This window comes from Anomaloglossus baeobatrachus, chromosome 5 (genome assembly GCF_048569485.1).
Source record: "Anomaloglossus baeobatrachus isolate aAnoBae1 chromosome 5, aAnoBae1.hap1, whole genome shotgun sequence".
In the NCBI taxonomy this organism is placed as follows: Eukaryota; Metazoa; Chordata; class Amphibia; order Anura; family Aromobatidae; genus Anomaloglossus; species Anomaloglossus baeobatrachus.
In genome coordinates this window covers 101,936,363-101,954,135 of record NC_134357.1, presented here as the reverse complement: position 1 = coordinate 101,954,135, position 17,773 = coordinate 101,936,363, and the positions used below count along the sequence as shown (strand labels likewise).

The window sequence follows — 17,773 nt, the reverse complement described above, 5'->3', positions numbered from 1 at the left end:
CTTTCAGCCCAGATTCAGCCAAATGCCGCAAAGTTGATCGGACGGCGCTTCATAGTACAGATGGACAATGACCCCAAGCATACAGCCAAAGCTACCCAGGAGTTCATGAGTGCAAAAAAGTGGAACATTCTGCAATGGCCAAGTCAATCACCAGATCTTAACCCAATTGAGCATGCATTTCACTTGCTCAAATCCAGACTTAAGACGGAAAGACCCACAAACAAGCAAGACCTGAAGGCTGCGGCTGTAAAGGCCTGGCAAAGCATTAAGAAGGAGGAAACCCAGCGTTTGGTGATGTCCATGGGTTCCAGACTTAAGGCAGTGATTGCCTCCAAAGGATTCACAACAAAATATTGAAAATAAAAATATTTTGTTTGGGTTTGGTTTATTTGTCCAATTACTTTTGACCTCCTAAAATGTGGAGTGTTTGTAAAGAAATGTGTACAATTCCTACAATTTCTATCAGATATTTTTGTTCAAACCTTCAAATTAAACGTTACAATCTGCACTTGAATTCTGTTGTAGAGATTTCATTTCAAATCCAATGTGGTGGCATGCAGAGCCCAACTCGCCAAAATTGTGTCACTGTCCAAATATTTCTGGACCTAACTGTATACCGGCTCCACGCCAGACCAACGCCCAGAAGGTGCCCCGTCCGGTCCTGAGCCCGACATTGATCCCGATCCCGGAGGACGCAGCGCCTGGGATGACAACGACCCCGGCAGTCCGCTCGGCCACAGCGGAGGCGATCCCCGACCGGAAGCCAGCACCCCAAGCAACGCTGGCCGCTCCCAGACTCCCGGCCTCGGCTGAGGCACAGCGGGGATGTAGCTGCAAGGTAGCAGAGCAGGCCACGTCACAGCGGGGTCCCCCATTGCCGAAGGTGCCGGTCGTAGCCGGCGCGGAGGGACTCCGTCTGGGCCCAGCCCCCGCGCATGTTGAACCGGAACAGGCAGCAGATGCTCACTCCATACTGGGAGCGGCAGTGGCGCCAGCTGGGGAAAGAGATTGCCGCCCGGGAAAAACGGAAGGCGGAGGTCCTGTCCCGGACCTACACGGAGAAAGATTACCTGAGGGATGCCACTTTCCGGTTGAGGGGCCCGACGTATGAAGGCCAGGTCCGGCATTTTAACCCCCAAAAGGGGTGGGGCTTCATATATGAGCCGGGCATGGAGGCCGAGATATTCGTGTCCCAGAGGGACGTGGCCCCTCACCTGCCTGTTGGCCACCCTGACCGGGACCTGGAACCCGGAGAGCTTGTGACCTACACCCGACACTGTGGAGAGAGGGGGTGGTTTGCCCTCGATGTCAGGAGGAGGGTGAGAATGGGCGCCCAGCTGCACACCCACCCCTCTCCGCTACCTTCCAGTCCCGATGATGAAGATTAGAATGTTTAGGTAGCGGTTCCCGACTACCTCCCCTGTAAAGTCCCCGTTGGGACCGTCTGTTGTTCCCGTATTTTAGTTAAAATAAAGACAATGGCTTAGAACTTTCGAGCCAGCCCATAAACTTTTGGGTTTTGAAAAATACCCCATGACCAACCTTCTCACCATGCCGCAGTCTCTGGAGAGGCTGATTGGAGGACGGGCCTGCGGTAGAGTTGGCCAAGGCCCTGTCACTAGCAAAACCGGTGACTACCCTCCGGGTCAGGCGTCCCCTGGATGTGAGGACCTTGAAAAAGGTCTGCCGGGTAAGAAACTTTTTACCCGGCCTGTTTGGGCAACACCTGGACCTACCCTGGACTTGGGCAAGGGGTGCCAACCTGTGATTTAGAGGTCCCGTCCCAGTTTTATATGTGCAACGTTAAAGTTACATGCCTCCCATAAGGGAAGAAAACAAAATATGCTTGATTGTAAATATGTTATTATACTTGTAAAATGTTCATCTTTTTATCTTTTCCAGTTAAATAAATGGTGGTGGTCGGACAGCCCCCAAACGGTCTGTATTTAACCAAGGGGGAATGTGACGCCCTGGCGAAACCAGGTAGTCACAAATAGGCCCCCGCATTACACCGTTCCCTCACTAGGAAACATACACCCAACCAGAAACCCTAGTCACCCCCCCTTAGGGAAAGATAGACACACGAGTGGGCATGACCAGGTGGTTGGGACACGCCCACCCAGGGGTCCAGACAGCCCAGGGCGGGAAAACAGTTAGTTAAGCTTGAGTGAAGTCTGAAGTTAAGTTTGGAGAGGAGCATGGGCTGGAGCTAAGTGTAGCTCCAGCAGGAAAGTTCAAGTTGAACGGTACCAAGGTAGGAGCCCTGGTGCCACTGGCTAGGAGGCAGACGGTGGTCTCCGTCAGCAGGACATGGGAAGACGGCTCAGCAGAACCGAGGTGGACCGTGACAGGGTTGTAGCCCGCCAGTACCGACACGGGGAACCGACCCGGAAACCGTAGCACAAAGGGGGGTACTCGGACCCTGAAGCCAGAACCGGAAACAAGCAGACTGGTTAATTCACCGATTGAGGCTAGGACTAGAGGTTCTGTCCCACCCAAAGTCTCTCATAGAGGACAACAGCCCACCGATAGGGATAAGAGGTCACTGCCAGGGCCCATAGATCCCATGGGCCAACGTCTGCGGGCACGGCTCCTTAGGCCACATCCAGCCGGGAGCAGACTCCTGAGTTTCACACTAGGAAAGTCCACCTTACGCAAACAGTGCAGAGGAAAAGGATAGAGACCACCAGCCTGGGTGGGAGACCCGAATGCAACCGGCCGCGGCACCGGCCACCATCACCTTGGTTTACCAGAGACTTGTGTGGTTCATTAACAGTGAGTACACCAACACTCCCTGCGGTCGCTATCCCCTGCACCGAGCCACCAGGCCCCGGGGCCACCATCCCTGCCCACGGAGGGGTTAACAACTTGCTGCACAACATCTCCTCCGGGTGCCCCATAACAGCAGCGGTGGTGTCCCACCTCACCACACACCGTGGGCGGCATCACAAACTTACTATGGCCTAGCCCGTACATCTACGCCCCCCCTTTATTCGGCGGGTCCGGAGACCCTCGAGCCACCACACCTGAAGGCCCGGAACCGAGCAGCGGTGGCTGCTGGCATGGGGGAGGCACATAAGTGTATTATACAGTATTTAGAATTGTCTAATGCTAGAATTCCTTTTTTTTACCTATTTGTTGTAATAATACATTATGACCTATACAGTGGCGCTCCCAGTCTCCTTTGTGAATACAGTGACCTGTAATATACGATAGCCCTGTAAGTGAGCAGCTCTTTACTTCCGAGATCAATGCCCATCACTGAGGATCTCGGTGTAGGAAGAATCTGTTGGGCAGTTGTACCTTCAATTATTAGAATGTTTTGTTATATCTTACAGATTCTACAGGCTTTCTATAATTGGAATTTTTTTTTTTTTTTTAATATTATTCTTACATTTATGTTAGTTTGAACTCCTTTTTATAGGAACTGGATCCAACAGGTGCCAAGAACATCAGTGTGGTTGTTTCTGGGCTCAGCAATGTATACACCCATTACGTTACAACGTTTGAAGAATATCAGGTAATTAAATCCATTCTTCTGGGCGTGACAATGACTTATTGACCAATCATACATGTTGTCACTGTCCTATAATATAGAAAATGAATTTAAATATGTTACATTGGAACTTTGCACTTTTTTGTGTGATCCAATAATTTGTTGCTCTTGCTTTAGATAAACTCTCTCTTTTTTGTCAAGGATGACTACCCTCTCCTTATAAAACGCTATAGGTCTCTGCATGTATATAGGACATACAACTATACAGTACATATGATAGGCACATATTACCATAGGAGGTAGGAGGTGTAATATGCTTTATTCAAGGTGGGGAGTTATGGCAACCACCTTAAAAAGAAACTATATCCAATAAAAATAATTTGCCTTTAAATTGTATTTTTACCCAAGAAGTCTTTTCTATTTTAGTTTTTAAATTGAGCATATTCTTTCACACTTGTTCTGAAACTTGTTTCCTTCTTGACATATCGATGCCTACTGCATTCATAATCCATAATTAGGATGGGGTCGAGCTGCAATCCCAAATGTACACAAAACATCACTTTTTAGACCTCTACAAAAATCTAAGGCTCTGTTCACACGTTGCATTTTTGCTACATTTTTTTCTGTAGCCAAAGGGGGCGCTGTGTTCGAAAAAATTAAAAATTGTTCCCCCAATTCTGTAAAATTCTTTGCTTTCTCAATTTATCTTTGTGTAATTCTGTTATTTTCTGTCTACTGAGTAAACTTTGATCAGAAACAAAAAATTGAAGTAATATATTTTCTATGTAAATAATTTATCAGTAATTGTCTCTGGAATGGTAATGACTGAGTTCACCCCCAACTGATAATGTCAGCACACTTGTGTTTCTGATTACAGGCTCAAAGATACGAGGCCGCATCTACTATTTATGGGCCGCACACTCTTTCCGCTTACGTGCAGCAGTTCAGAGTTCTGGCAAAAGCGATTGCAGAGGTAATGAAAGCTAATTGTTTTGCATCAAAGTCTGTTTATTTGGTTGCATGTTTTAAGTTTTGCCTTTTCACTAGTTATTTTTGCCAATACAAATAGCATATATTGACAGTTTTATATACATTAACTGGGTACATTTAGCAAAGTTTGTCAAGGCTTAGCAGGTGGAATTCCCATCTGAGTGCTGAATATATAACCTTTTCCTTACAATTCCATCTGCAACTTTACCATCTTCTAGAGCCTCCACGCGTGATGATACAGGAGCTCGTCTTCATGTTATTGTCGCGGGCAGAGGAGGGGACGCTGCGCTCTCCCACTGCTCGGGTCCGGCCGCTGCTGCCGCTGCTCTGTGGTGGCTCGAGCGGTGGGCCGGATCCCGGGGACTCGAGCGGCGTTCCTCGCCAGTGAGTGAAAAGGGGATTTTGATTGTGGGGGTTTTGATTATTGTCCGTGACGCCACCCACGGTTGTGGTGATATTGGTGACACCACCGCTGCTCTGGACGGGGATCCCGGGAGCGGTGACAGGGAGCAGCTTTGTTGTTAGTTCTCCCCTCCGTGGGTAGGGGGTTGGTTGTCCCGGGGCCCGGTGATGGGGGAAGGGATGGATGGCAGGCGGGTTACGGGGCCTGGTGAGGTTCAGGGTCACGGGGGCAGCGCTGTGCCGCACGGCATGGTGGTACTCACTCAGCCCAATGATGAAGACACAGTTCTCGGTAAAACACTCGGCTGGATGGACGGGTCCCACAGACGACTGCGGTAGTTTTTCCCCTGACCCTGGTTGGTAGTGTAAGTCCTTTCTCTCGCCTCCGTGCACGCTCCTCCTGCGCTCCGGTTTCCAGCTGGCTCCCTGGTTCAGTACCGGTGGGCCACCGCCCAGCCCCGGCTACCTCCGGTTCCACCAGACTGTCTTCCCGGCTCACACAGACGGCCACTACCGTCTGCCTCTCTACAGCACGAGGGCCCTAGGCTCCAACCTAGGCCCCAGTCTGCGTCTGCCTCTCTGCAGACCTCCTCTCTCTTCCTCTCCTAGACTTGACAGGACCTGCTTCCTGCCTCAGGCCAGCCAAACTCCTCGGTGGGCGTCTCCATCTCCTGACTCCGCCCACCTGGTGTGTCTGTCTGAGCCCGAGGAAGAAACCAGGTCTCAATGGGGATGTCTGCTGTGAACTGCTGGGGGTGTGTAGGTGTTGTTCTCTGTGGCCCCTGGCTTGTCCAGGGCGCCACATTCCCCCTTAGTTAAATGCAGACCGTCCATCACCGGTTTAATTTTCACCAACTGAAAAATATAAAAAAACGGTAACAGACATACAAGTATAATAACATCTTCCCTCATTGGGAGGTACTCTTACTTAAACATTACTAACGGCTGCAAACGGTTACGGCCTCCGCTCTCTCCCACCCAAGCAACCTGGCCCTGATGCTGCCCCTAAGCAAACAGGCAGCACCCCTTGACCCCAGTCCTGCACAAGTTGCCCGAGCGGGTTCTGTCCTTTTCAGGGGACCCACGTCCATGGGGAACCCCTGAAACCCCCAGAGGATTGCCACCGGTTCCGGTGGTGGCTGGGCCCCAGCCTACTCCACTGCGGGCCCTTCCTCCAATCTGCCTCTCCGGAGGCGGTAACGGTAGAAGCCACAACAACATATTTATTTACATGCCACAAGTTTGTGGTTGCCCTGCAAGTTCTCGGGCCTGTTCATAAGTAGTTTCTTATGTAAGGTGGTGAAGGGGGTCCCAACGGGGACCAGCTTCCGGCTACGACCGGTTCCAAATCAAGGTTGACAATCAGGTAACTTTTTCACGGTATCATTTACTTATCATTCTTTTAAACGGTACTTTCAACACACACTGTGGTTCCAACGGGGACGATGACAACGGTGCTCCGCTGCCATCACTCGGAGTCCTCGGCATCACCTGGGGGAGGGGGTGCGGTGCTCACACGGGCCTCCTGGCTGCCCCTCAGCTTCGCATCCAGCGCAAACCACCCCCTCTCCCCACAGTGCCAGGTGTATTGCACCAGGTCCCCTGGCATCAGGTTGCAGCCTGGGTGCTCCTCTGGGAGGTGGGCATTCACATCCTGTCGGGCTATGAACACTTCAGCCTCCAGGCCCGGTTCGTAGATGAAACCAAAGCCCCAGCGGACATCAAATCGCCTCACCTGCCCTTCATACAGGGGGCCCCAGACTCGGAAGGTCGCCTGCCTCAGGTTCTCCTTCTCCCTGATTGTGCGGGCCACCAGCTCCGCCTTCTTCTTCTCCCTCTCCTCGATTTCTGGGCCCAATGGTACCAGCTCCCTATCCCAGTACGGTGCTGCTGCGAGCTCCGGCGCACGGGTCGGGCCCCGCGAGACCTGTTGAACACTGCCCACTGCTGGTGATCTGGGCGGAGGGTCCCGCGGTGACTTGGCCTTGGGCGCCGCCTTGCAGCGGCAACCCGGCTCGGCCTCAGCTGAAGTGTGGGGGATGGGCACAGGGGCTTTCTTCCGCTGGGCCTTCGGCACGGAGCGGGCTGTCGGCTCCGGCTTGGGGAATCTCTCGGGGAATGCCTCCGGTTCGGGTTTCGGGGCTTTCCAAGGTAGCACCTCCGGTCGGCTACGGGCTCCGGCTACAGGTCGGTCCACCTGGGCGGACATGCTGGGTATCGCTACCGGTTGCGGTGGTAGCGGGCCTAGTGACGGGGTCACGGCAGCCGGGGACAGGTGGCGAGGGAGGCAGTAGGGCGAGGGGGTTCAGACCGGGTCCCGCAGCCACGATGACCGACCCACTAGGGGTACCGGGACGTGGGTCACTCACCCTCCCTTCCGCAACTTCCTCCTCGCGTCTCCGCACGGTCGCTATGACCTCCGTCATGTCAGTCTCCCACTCCTCCAAGAGGAGCTGCATCTTTACCTGCAGCCTCTGATAGAGCTGCGCGGTCCAGATCTCCACCCACGCCGCTATTCCAGGCGCGGGGGCTACGGTGCTTCGGGACGGCATGTACATCTTGCTGGCGGCCTCTCCCAGGCTTGTCCAGGGCGCCACATTATCACCCCTTTTATCAATCAGGGGACATGTGTAAATGCATATGTGGCGCCCTGGACAAGCCAGGTCGTCACAGAACTACACCAACACACCCCACACCCCGGTTAGGCACACCGAAGCCAAACACAAAATCCTTGTTGCCTTCCTCCAGGGGCTGATGTCCACACAAGGGGGTGGGCCAGGCGGTCGGTCCCGCCCACCGAGGAGTTCACAGTCCTGGAGGCGGGAAAAGGAAGGAGTTAAGATTAGAGTTTTGAAGAGAGAGGAAGTAAAGTGGTAGAGGAGCAGTCTGAAGGTGGTCCGGGTGTGTGGCCCAGACGGTACAGCAAGGTTGGCAGACGGTGGTGACCGTCTGCAGGAGAGGCCGATTAGAGTGAGCCGTAAGGACCGTGGACGGGCGGTGGCCCGGCAGTACCGGACCGGTGAACAAAGAGAAGCCAGCACCATCCGGCAGGGCTTACGGACCCCGACAAGGCTAGGAGTCGCTGTTCAAATTGTCAAATCCATTACCGAATGGAACCTCCGGGGTTTCCCAGCAGCCAAGACCCGATTGAAGGCGACAGCTCAAACCGTAAAGGGAAACACAGTCACCGCCAAGGCTACAGTTCCCAGGGCCAGAGCCTGCAGGCAAAAGGGGCTCCCTCAGCCTCCATCCAAGCTGGGGAGCGGGTTACCGGTGGGAACCCATTGGAACCGTACACACTACACAGGTGCAGGGAAAGGCAGTCACCATCAACCTGCCGGGAGAAGAAACACCGCAGCCGTCTGTGGGACCCGTCCATCCAGCCGTTTGTTTTACCGGAGACTTTGCATTCGTCATTGGCTGAGTGAGTACCACCGTGCCATGCAGCACAGTGCTGCCCCCGCGACCCTGCACCTCACCAGGCCCCGTAACCCGCCTGCCCTATATCCCTACCCCTGACCGGGCCCCGGGACAACCAACCCCCCTACCCACGGAGGGGAGAACCAACATCCAAGCTGCTCCCTGTCATCGCTCCTGGGATCCCCGTCCAGAGCAGCGGTGGTGTCACAACCTCACCACAACCGTGGGTGGCGTCACGGACAATATCCCTAAACCAAACCACCCCCCTTTCACTCACGGGCGAGGAGCGCCGCTCGAGACCCCAGGATCCGGCCCACCGCTCGAGCCACCACCGAGCAGTAGCAGCAGCAGCCGGACCCGAGCAGTGGGTGAGCGCAGCGTCCCCTCCTCCGCCCGCGACGCATACGTGGCAGTAGCCATGGGCGATGGACTCATTTTGTGCGCCCCAGCATGCTACAGAAATAAGGCATTGTTGTGGGTGTGATGAAAGGATTGCTGTGAACGCATTTGGACCCAGTTGGTTCTGTTCCTCTTTAAGCCTATTTATCTTCAGGATAAGGACACGAGACGAGTTGTTATAAACAAGGTACACTATACTTGGCAATCAACATGGGTACATAGAGCAGCAGACAGCACACTTCACTTTATCTTCTGTATAACACAGAGGCTCACTCCTAATGGTTTCTGGCAATGGCATTCTACTTTTGTACAGTAAACAGGCAGCACAAATGAGGGACACCTCCTTCTTCTTCATGTGGGACCACACGGGTCAATGTGTAATGCTATGGCTCCCGCAGCTAAACAACCGATCATGATTTGTTATGAAGGTCGTTTCATGAGCCGATACCTTCTTCATAGTGCAGGACCACATGGGTCAATGTGTAACTGTCACGCTATACAAAGGGGTAGTAAGATGTAGTGTGCCGCCCCCGTGCCAGCAGCTGTGCTGCCCGGATCCGGATCTGCGGTATGGCTCGAGGGACTCTACCGGACCCGGGGGTCACATGGACACTTCGAATAAAAGGGGGACGTATTTGTACGGGGGTTGTTGAAAACTGTCTGTGACGCCACCCACGGTGTGTGGTGAGATGTAGCACCACCGCTGCTATTGTGGGGCTCCCAGGGGCAATGGGCTGGCAGCTGGATGTTAACCCCTTCGTGGGCAGGGATGGATACCCCGGGGCCCAGTGTCTCTGTGCAGGGGATGATGACGGCAGGGGCCGGCGCACCCGGTCAGGCCGGGAATGTTACTCACTGTTGAATCAATCAGACAAGTCTTTTGGTAAACCAAGGTGATGGTGGCTGGCTGCCGCAGATGGGTGTATCTGGTCCTACACCCGGGCTGATGGTCACTACCCCTTTCCTCTGCACTTTGTGTTTTCTTGTCTAGACTTCCCTGTGTGTAACGCAGGAGTCCGCTCCCGGTCCTCTGGTTGGGAGCTGTGCCCGTCAGACGCTGACCCGTGGGATCTACCAGGCCCTGGCGGATTCCCTGTCCCTCTCTGTGGGTGGTTGTCTACTTTTTGGGACTTAGTTTGGAACAGGACCTGAAATCCTGCCCTCAATCGGTTAATTAGCTAGGCCGTCTGTGCCGGTCCTGGCTTCAGGGTCCGAGTACCACCTGGTGTGCACGGTTTCTGGGACGGTTCTCCGGTGTCGGTACCGGCAGGCTACAACCCTGCCCCAGTCCACCTCGGATCTGCCGAGCCGTCTTCCCATCCCATGCTTCCGGTGACCAACATCTGCCACCTATCCAATGTGTCAGGGCTCCGACCCTGACACCTGTCAGCTTCTCCTCCTTACTCCAACTTCAAAACTTATCTCCTGTTTTCCCGCCCCAGGCTCTCCAGACCCCTAGGTGGGCGTTTTCCTTTCACCTAGTCCCGCCCACTGGTGTGTCTGTCCTTCTCTGAGGGGGTGACTAGGGTTTTGTCAGCTGCTTTAACCCTGTGAGGGAGCGATGTTGTGCAGGAGCCTAAAACTGTGTGACTACCTGGTTTTGCCAGGGTGTCACAGTAGTACAGTGTAATCCCCACTGTGTGACGGCAGAGTAGTGAAGGAGAGTCAAAGTTACACTATAATAAAAAGGCAGCTGCAGTACAGCAGAGTAACTCCAGCAGGCAGTTAACAGACAAACCATCAGGGGGCAAAAGAGTTGACAAACAGTCTAGGTCTAGCCGGGAAGTCAAGTCAATGCAGAGGGAGGATCAAAATCAAGTCAGAAAACACAACCAAGTCAGAAGCCGGGAGATCAGAAATGCAGAGGAAAACACAAACAACAGACAGGAGCGGGAAGTCAGGGACTGGGACCGATGGACGAACAGGGGAGTGTACAGGTAAGGGCACAACTACAAGGAGTCAGATAAACCAGGAAATCTCACCACAGCAAGTCACAGCCTGCAGAGCAAAACTATAACCAGCACAGGAATGCAGGTTCAGAGACCATATATAGTGTCTCCTGAAACCAGAATGAGGCTGAAGGGAGTTAACCCCTGACATGACCAAGCCAGGTCTGTGAAACTCTGGTGCAGAGAATACTGGTCCTGGATCATGACAGTAACACTATAGCTCCCTCACCCAAACCCCTGACTGTGATTCCATATGAAGGCCGCTCCTTGAGCCAATACCCTATTCCCGTGTTTCCGGCTAGGCAGATCCTTCCTCTTTCAAGTTCCCCTTTAACAGCTGGCCAACACTGGAATCACTCCGGTTGAAGACTGCTCTCATACATGTTGCACCCACTTGCTTCTGTAATAAATTTCTGTCGCCACTAACAATTTTTTCGGTTCATGCTCCCTTGTACCTTCCAACAGCTCACTACACTTGTCGGCTCCTATCAGGTATTCTTCACACACTCCACATTGCACTCTCCGCACTCCTTCTTCCTATATAACCTCTACTCCACTTCTACTCCTCCCCTGTAAGCTGGCTCTGCAGTTAACCCTGCCGACACTATCCTTGTTATTTCTGTTAGAAAAACCCAAACCCTTACTCTGTGATAGACAGGAGTGTATAGGAAACAGTGATATCTTGTGACCTTTGGCAGTACTACGTTTCAATAGCTTAGCAATAAAAATATGTATCACACATTTGCATAAACACCAGTGATGTCTTCAGGGGGGTACACGGCCATAGATCATCCTTTTATACATGTGTGTTCTTTGGTTGTCACATTAGGTTTTCACTTCAAAATAAAGGAGTGACAAGTTGACAAGTTCCTTGGTTATATATCCCTGTACTGAAACAGACAAATTGTCAAACTTGTAATTTGACTGTTTATTGACATGTGGATCACATATTTTTTGGTTCAGTACTTGTGAAATGGGAAGAAATGTCCATGTAGTGACATGTATGGACTCTGTATTGGTGGGATCCAAGAATAAACCTTTGTATAACCAGTTTTTGTGACGATGGTGAAGCGACTTATATAGTGTCTTTTATGCAGTGATTTACTGTACATAACCTACTTATGAGTAGAGATGAGCGAACCGGTCCCGGTTCGGCTCGAGGTCGGTTCGCCGAACGGAGGTCCCGTTCGAGTTCGGCTCGTCGAACGTTCGACGAACCGAACTCAAACTGCATAGGAAACAATGGCAGGCAATCACAAACACATAAAAACACCTAGAAAACACCCTCAAAGGTGTCCAAAAGGTCACAAACAACTCACAACACAACACAAACACATGAGAAAGTGACAAGGACATATACTCATGCGAAAACAAAACAGCTGGACAAGGAAAAAGAGGAGGACACACAGATATAGGCATGGCACGCCCTTCTAAAATCATGTAAAACACCGCAAGGTGACTCCAAGCGTAGTCTCCCTTTTTTTCCAAAAATTGGGCCCCACACACACCCACCCATTCAGTGGCAGCACTTGTGCCCCAGTTGTACAATTCACAGCTAGATTTGCATCAAGCACATTCAAAAATATGCCATTCTTATCCGTCCCCAGGATGACACCGGGGTAGGTAGCAAAGTCTTTCCTGACCCCAGCTCTGTTCATCTTGGCTTCTTTTAAAAACACAGCAAGCAAGGGTTACTCCAAGCGGAGTCTCCCTTTTTTCAAAAAATTGTGCCCCACACACACCCACCCATTCAGTGGCAGCACTTGTGCCCTAGTTGTACACTTCACAGCTAGATTTGCATCAAGCACATTCCAAAATACGCCATAATTAACCGTCCCCAGGATGACACCAGGGTAGGTAGCAAAGTCTTTCCTGATCCCATCTCTGTTCATCTTGGCTTCTTTTAAAAACACAGCAAGCAAGGGTTACTCCAAGCGGAGTCTCCCTTTTTTCCAAAAATTGGGCCACACAGACACCCACCCCATCAGTGGCAGCACTTGGGCCCTAGTTGCAAACAGGATGTTTTGATTTGCATCAAGCACATTCAAAAATACGCCATAATTAACCGTCCCCAGCATGACACCGGGGTAGGTAGATAAAGTCTTTGCTGAACCATGACTTGTTCATCTTGGCTTCTTTTAAAAACAATGTAAGCAAGGGTTACTCCAAGCGGAGTCTCCCTTTTTTTCCAAAAATTGTGCCCCACACACACCCACCACCCATTCAGTGGCAGCACTTGTGCCCTAGTTGTACACTTCACAGCTAGATTTGCATCAAGCACATTCCAAAATACGCCATAATTAACCGTCCCCAGGATGACACCAGGGTAGGTAGCAAAGTCTTTCCTGATCCCATCTCTGTTCATCTTGGCTTCTTTTAAAAACACAGCAAGCAAGGGTTACTCCAAGCGGAGTCTCCCTTTTTTTCCAAAAATTGTGCCCCACACACACCCACCCATTCAGTGGCAGCACTTGTGCCCTAGTTGTACACTTCACAGCTAGATTTGCATCAAGCACATTCCAAATCCACAAGCATTTACTCTCCCCAGGATGACACAGGGGTTGTAAATTCCTTCTGGATCCATGACTTGTTCATTTTGATGAACGTCAGTCTGTCCACATTGTCACTGGACAGACGCGTGCGCTTATCTGTCAGCACACACCCAGCAGCACTGAAGACACGTTCAGAGACAACGCTGGCAGCTGGACACGACAAAATCTCCAAGGCGTAAGTTGAGAGCTCTGGCCATTTTTCTAGGTTTGAAGCCCAAAAGGAGCAAGGCTCCATTTGCAAAGTCATGGCATCGATGTTCATTTGGAGATACTCCTGTATCATCCTCTCCAACCGTTGACTATGTGTCAGACTTGTTGTCTCTGGTGGCCTTGCAAAGGAGGGTCTAAAAAAATTATGAAAAGATTCCATAAAATTGCTGTTACCAGCACCAGATACGGTCCTACTGGTACGTGTAGACTGTTGAAGATGACAAGACCGTCCCATGTTTGTCAAGTTACAGCTGGGAGATTCACTCCCTGCACCTGCACGGTTGTTTGGTGGAAAAGCGGATCTAAGATCGAGTAACAGCTTCTGCTGATACTCCTGCATACGTGCGTCCCTTTCTATGGCTGGAATTATGTCACAAAATTTGGACTTGTACCGGGGATCTAATAGTGTGGCAAGCCAGTAGTCATCATCACTTCTAATTTTGACAATACGAGGGTCATGTTGGAGGTAGTGCAACAAGAAGGCACTCATGTGTCTTGCGCAGCCATGCGGACCAAGTCCACGCTGTGTTTGTGGCATAGAGGTGCTAACCGTTCTTTCTTCCTCTGACATCTCCCCCCAACCTCTTTCAACTGAAATTTGACCAAGGTCTCCCTCATCTGCTGAGTCTTCCATGTCCATGGACAGTTCGTCCTCCATTTCTTCATGTCCTCCTGCACCTTCCTCAACATCTTGCCTGCTACCATGCGCCCTTGTTGATCCCTGTCCCCCATGCTCCCATGCCTGGCGCCTTGGTGATGATGAACGTCTGGACCTTGGTGATGTTGTTGTGTCTTGCGCATATGAATCCTCCTGTAGTTCATCCCCTTCCTGTTGTCCCACCCCCTGACTCCGAATAGTGTTTAGCTTGTGTTCCAGCATGTAAATGACTGGAATCGTCATGCTGATAATGGCATTGTCAGCGCTAAACATATTCGTCGCCATGTCGAAACTGTGCAGAAGGGTGCATAGGTCCTTGATCTGAGACCACTCCATCAGGGTGATCTGCCCCACCTCTGCATCTCGTTGGCCCAGGCTATACGTCATGACGTATTGCACCAGGGCACGGCGGTGCTGCCACAGTCGCAGTAACATGTGGAGAGTTGAATTCCAGCGTGTCGCCACATCGCATTTCAGGCGATGAACCGGCAGGCCGAAAGACTTCTGGAGTGATGCAAGTCGCTCAGCTGCGGCGCTTGAACGGCGGAAGTGAGCAGACAGTTTTCGTGCCCTGTTCAGAAGGCCATCTAGGCCGGGATACTGTGTTAAAAATTGCTGCACGACAAGGTTCAACACGTGAGCCATACAAGGTACGTGTGTCACCTTGCCCAGGCGAAGGGCCGCACCCAGGTTTGCAGCATTGTCGCACACGGCCTTACCAGGCTGCAGGTTGAGTGGAGACAACCATTTATTAAACTCGGACCGCATAGCTGACCACAACTCCTCAGCTGTGTGACTCTTATTCCCAAGACATGTCAAGCTAAAGACCGCCTGATGCCGTTGCGCTCTGCTGCCAGCATAGTAATGAGGGGTGCGTGATTCCTTCTGCGCAGTGAGAACGCTGGTGGCCTGACCAGGCAGGCTTGGGGCGGAGGTGGAGGACCCAGATGAGGTGGAGGATGCAGAAGCAGTGGCGGAACTTGGACAGACAGAGGATTGACACACAAGTCGTGGGGACGGCAAGACTTGTGCAGCAGACCCTTCACCATCTATCACCATAGTTACCCAGTGCCCAGTCAGCGACATGTAACGTCCCTGTCCATGCTTACTGGTCCAAGTATCGGTGGTGAAATGCACCCGTTCACACACAGAGTTTCTCAAGGAAGCGGTGATGTTGTGTGCGACATGCTGGTGTAGCGCGGGCACACCTTTCTTAGAGAAGTAGTGGCGACTAGGCATCTGGTACTGGGGCACAGTGACAGACATAAGGTCTCTAAAATCCTGTGTGTCCACTAGGCGGAAAGGCAGCATTTCTGTAGCCAACAGCTTACAGAGGGATAGAGTCAAACTCTTAGCTTTGTCATGGGTCGCAGGAAATGGCCTTTTATTTGTCCACATCTGAGGGACAGAGATCTGGCTGCTGTGTGTAGACGGTGTTGAGTAGGGTGTCCCTGGAAAAATGCAGGTTTGTGAGGAAAGTGCAGGCGGAGACATGATGTTGCCTTCATCCAAAGTTGGTGCTATCGATGTCTGAGACAGCTGTACACACTCACTTGTTTCCCCTTCCAAAACAACTGACGACCTACCAAGCAAACTGCCTGTTGCGGTTACAGTGGTGGAAGTTGTGGGTGGAAAAACAGGTGTGACAGCTGTCCCCACAGTCCTAGAAGATGACGAGCGCGCGGATGCACTGGAAGGGGCAGGCGGTGGATGGTTCGCTCCGCTAGGCCGCATTGCAGCACGGTGAGCTTCCCACCGGGCCATATGATATTTATTCATGTGACGATTCATGGAAGAAGTTGTCAAACTGCTGAGGTTTTGACCTCTACTAAGAGAACCATGACAAATTTTACAGATCACATAATTTGGGCGATCTTTTTCTATGTCAAAAAAGGACCAGGCTAGGCAAGGCTTAGAGGCCATGTGACCTGATGATCCACCCCGAATAATGCTCAGAGGCAGAGTGGTGGCTGAGGATGCAGTTGTAGACGTGCTACCAGTACTCCGACTCTGTCCAGGAAGGCGCAAGGTAACTTCGTCATCAGTTGCATCCTCCTCCACCACCTCTGTTGACCTCCTCGAGTGCCTGACTGTGGGTTGACAGTAGGTGGGATCTAGAACTTCATCATCAATTGTTGTGTTTGCACTCCCCTCCCCCTCTGACCGAGCCTCTTCTTGCCCTGACCGAATATTTAAGTTGTCATCCCAATCGGGTATCTGAGTCTCATCTTCATCAGTATGTTCCTCATTGTCTATAACCACAGGTGTTACAGTTTGTGACAAAGGGTCAACATTATGCTCCGAATCTTGGTCCTCACGGCCTGAATCAGAGTCACAAAGGTTCTGGGCATCACTGCAGACCATTTCCTGTTCTGTACTCACTGTAGCTTGGGAGCAGACCTCTGATTCCCAGGCTATAGTGTGACTGAACAGCTCTGCAGACTCAGCCATCTCAGTTCCACCATACTGTGCAGGGCTGATGGAGACTTCAGAGCTGGGAGAAATCAAGTTTGATTGGGATGACAACTCAGAGGACTGGTGTTTTTTGGATGCGGTACTTGAAGTGGCTGAGAGGGCACTTGTTGGACCACTTGAGATCCATTCAAGCATTTTCCTTTTTTGCCCATCATCTACCTTTGTTCCTGTTGTTCGTGTCCGTAAAAAAGGGAGCACATCGGATTGTCCACGGTAAGTAGTAGACATCTTACTTTTGCTGGTAGATGGTCTATCTTCAGCAGATGATAATGGAGCTTTGCCACCTTCCCCACGGACAAAACCTTTTTTGCCTTTTCCACCACGCCTCTTCCCCTTTCCACCAGCATCTGTCATTTTGCCACTCATGTTGATTGCGACAAGATTGTGCACTGAAAATGTGGTAGTAAAAATTGAGAGGTGGTGTAGATTGCAGTGGTGGTCTAGCTTTATTAACAGCAGAATAATAAAGAATAAATATCCCTGACAATGCAACTACGGCCCTTAAACTGGCAGCAAAAATTGCTAGTATAATGGCTTAGTTATAATGAGTTGGAGTGTGCAATGCAGGCAGAGGTGCTGTGCAAATGTCTTTGCACTAGTGTGACTATAGCAAAGTCCAATAGCCACGTTTAGGATGCCACTAGGTACACTGAGTGTTTGCTAGTATAATGGCTTAGTTATAATGAGTTGGAGTATGAAATGCAGGCAGACGTGCTCTGCAAATGTCTTTGCACTAGTGGGACTATAGCAAAGTCCAATAGCCACGTTTAGGATGCCACTAGGTACACTGAGTGTTTGCTAGTATAATGGCTTAGTTATAATGAGTTGGAGTGTGCAATGCAGGCAGACGTGCTCTGCAAATGTCTTTGCACTAGTGGGACTATAGCAAAGTCCAATAGCCAAGTTTAGGATGCCACTAGGTACACTGAGTGTTTGCTAATATAATGGCTTAGTTATAATGAGTTGGAGTGTGCAATGCAGGCAGACATGCTGCAAATGTCTTTGCACTAGTGTGACTAGACAACAGTCCAATAGCCACGTTTAGGATGCCACTAGGTACACTGAGTGTTTGCTAGTATAATGGCTTAGTTATAATGAGTTGGAGTGTGCAATGCAGGCAGAGGTGCTCTGCAAATGTCTTTGCACTAGTGTGACTATAGCAAAGTCCAATAGCCACGTTTAGGATGCCACTAGGTACACTGAGTGTTTGCTAGTATAATGG

General features: G+C 51.2%; 1 protein-coding gene across 1 annotated transcript in view; it reads left to right on the top strand.

Moving 5' to 3' along the window:
- LOC142310902 (putative neutral ceramidase C) overlaps positions 1-17,773 on the top strand; it is a 149,623-nt gene that overhangs the window by 101,581 nt on the left and 30,269 nt on the right. Inside the window, exons 16-17 of the mRNA XM_075348725.1 lie at positions 3,425-3,520; positions 4,374-4,469. Coding sequence (XP_075204840.1) covers positions 3,425-3,520; positions 4,374-4,469 — 192 coding nt within the window. The remainder of the gene's footprint in view (positions 1-3,424; positions 3,521-4,373; positions 4,470-17,773) is intronic.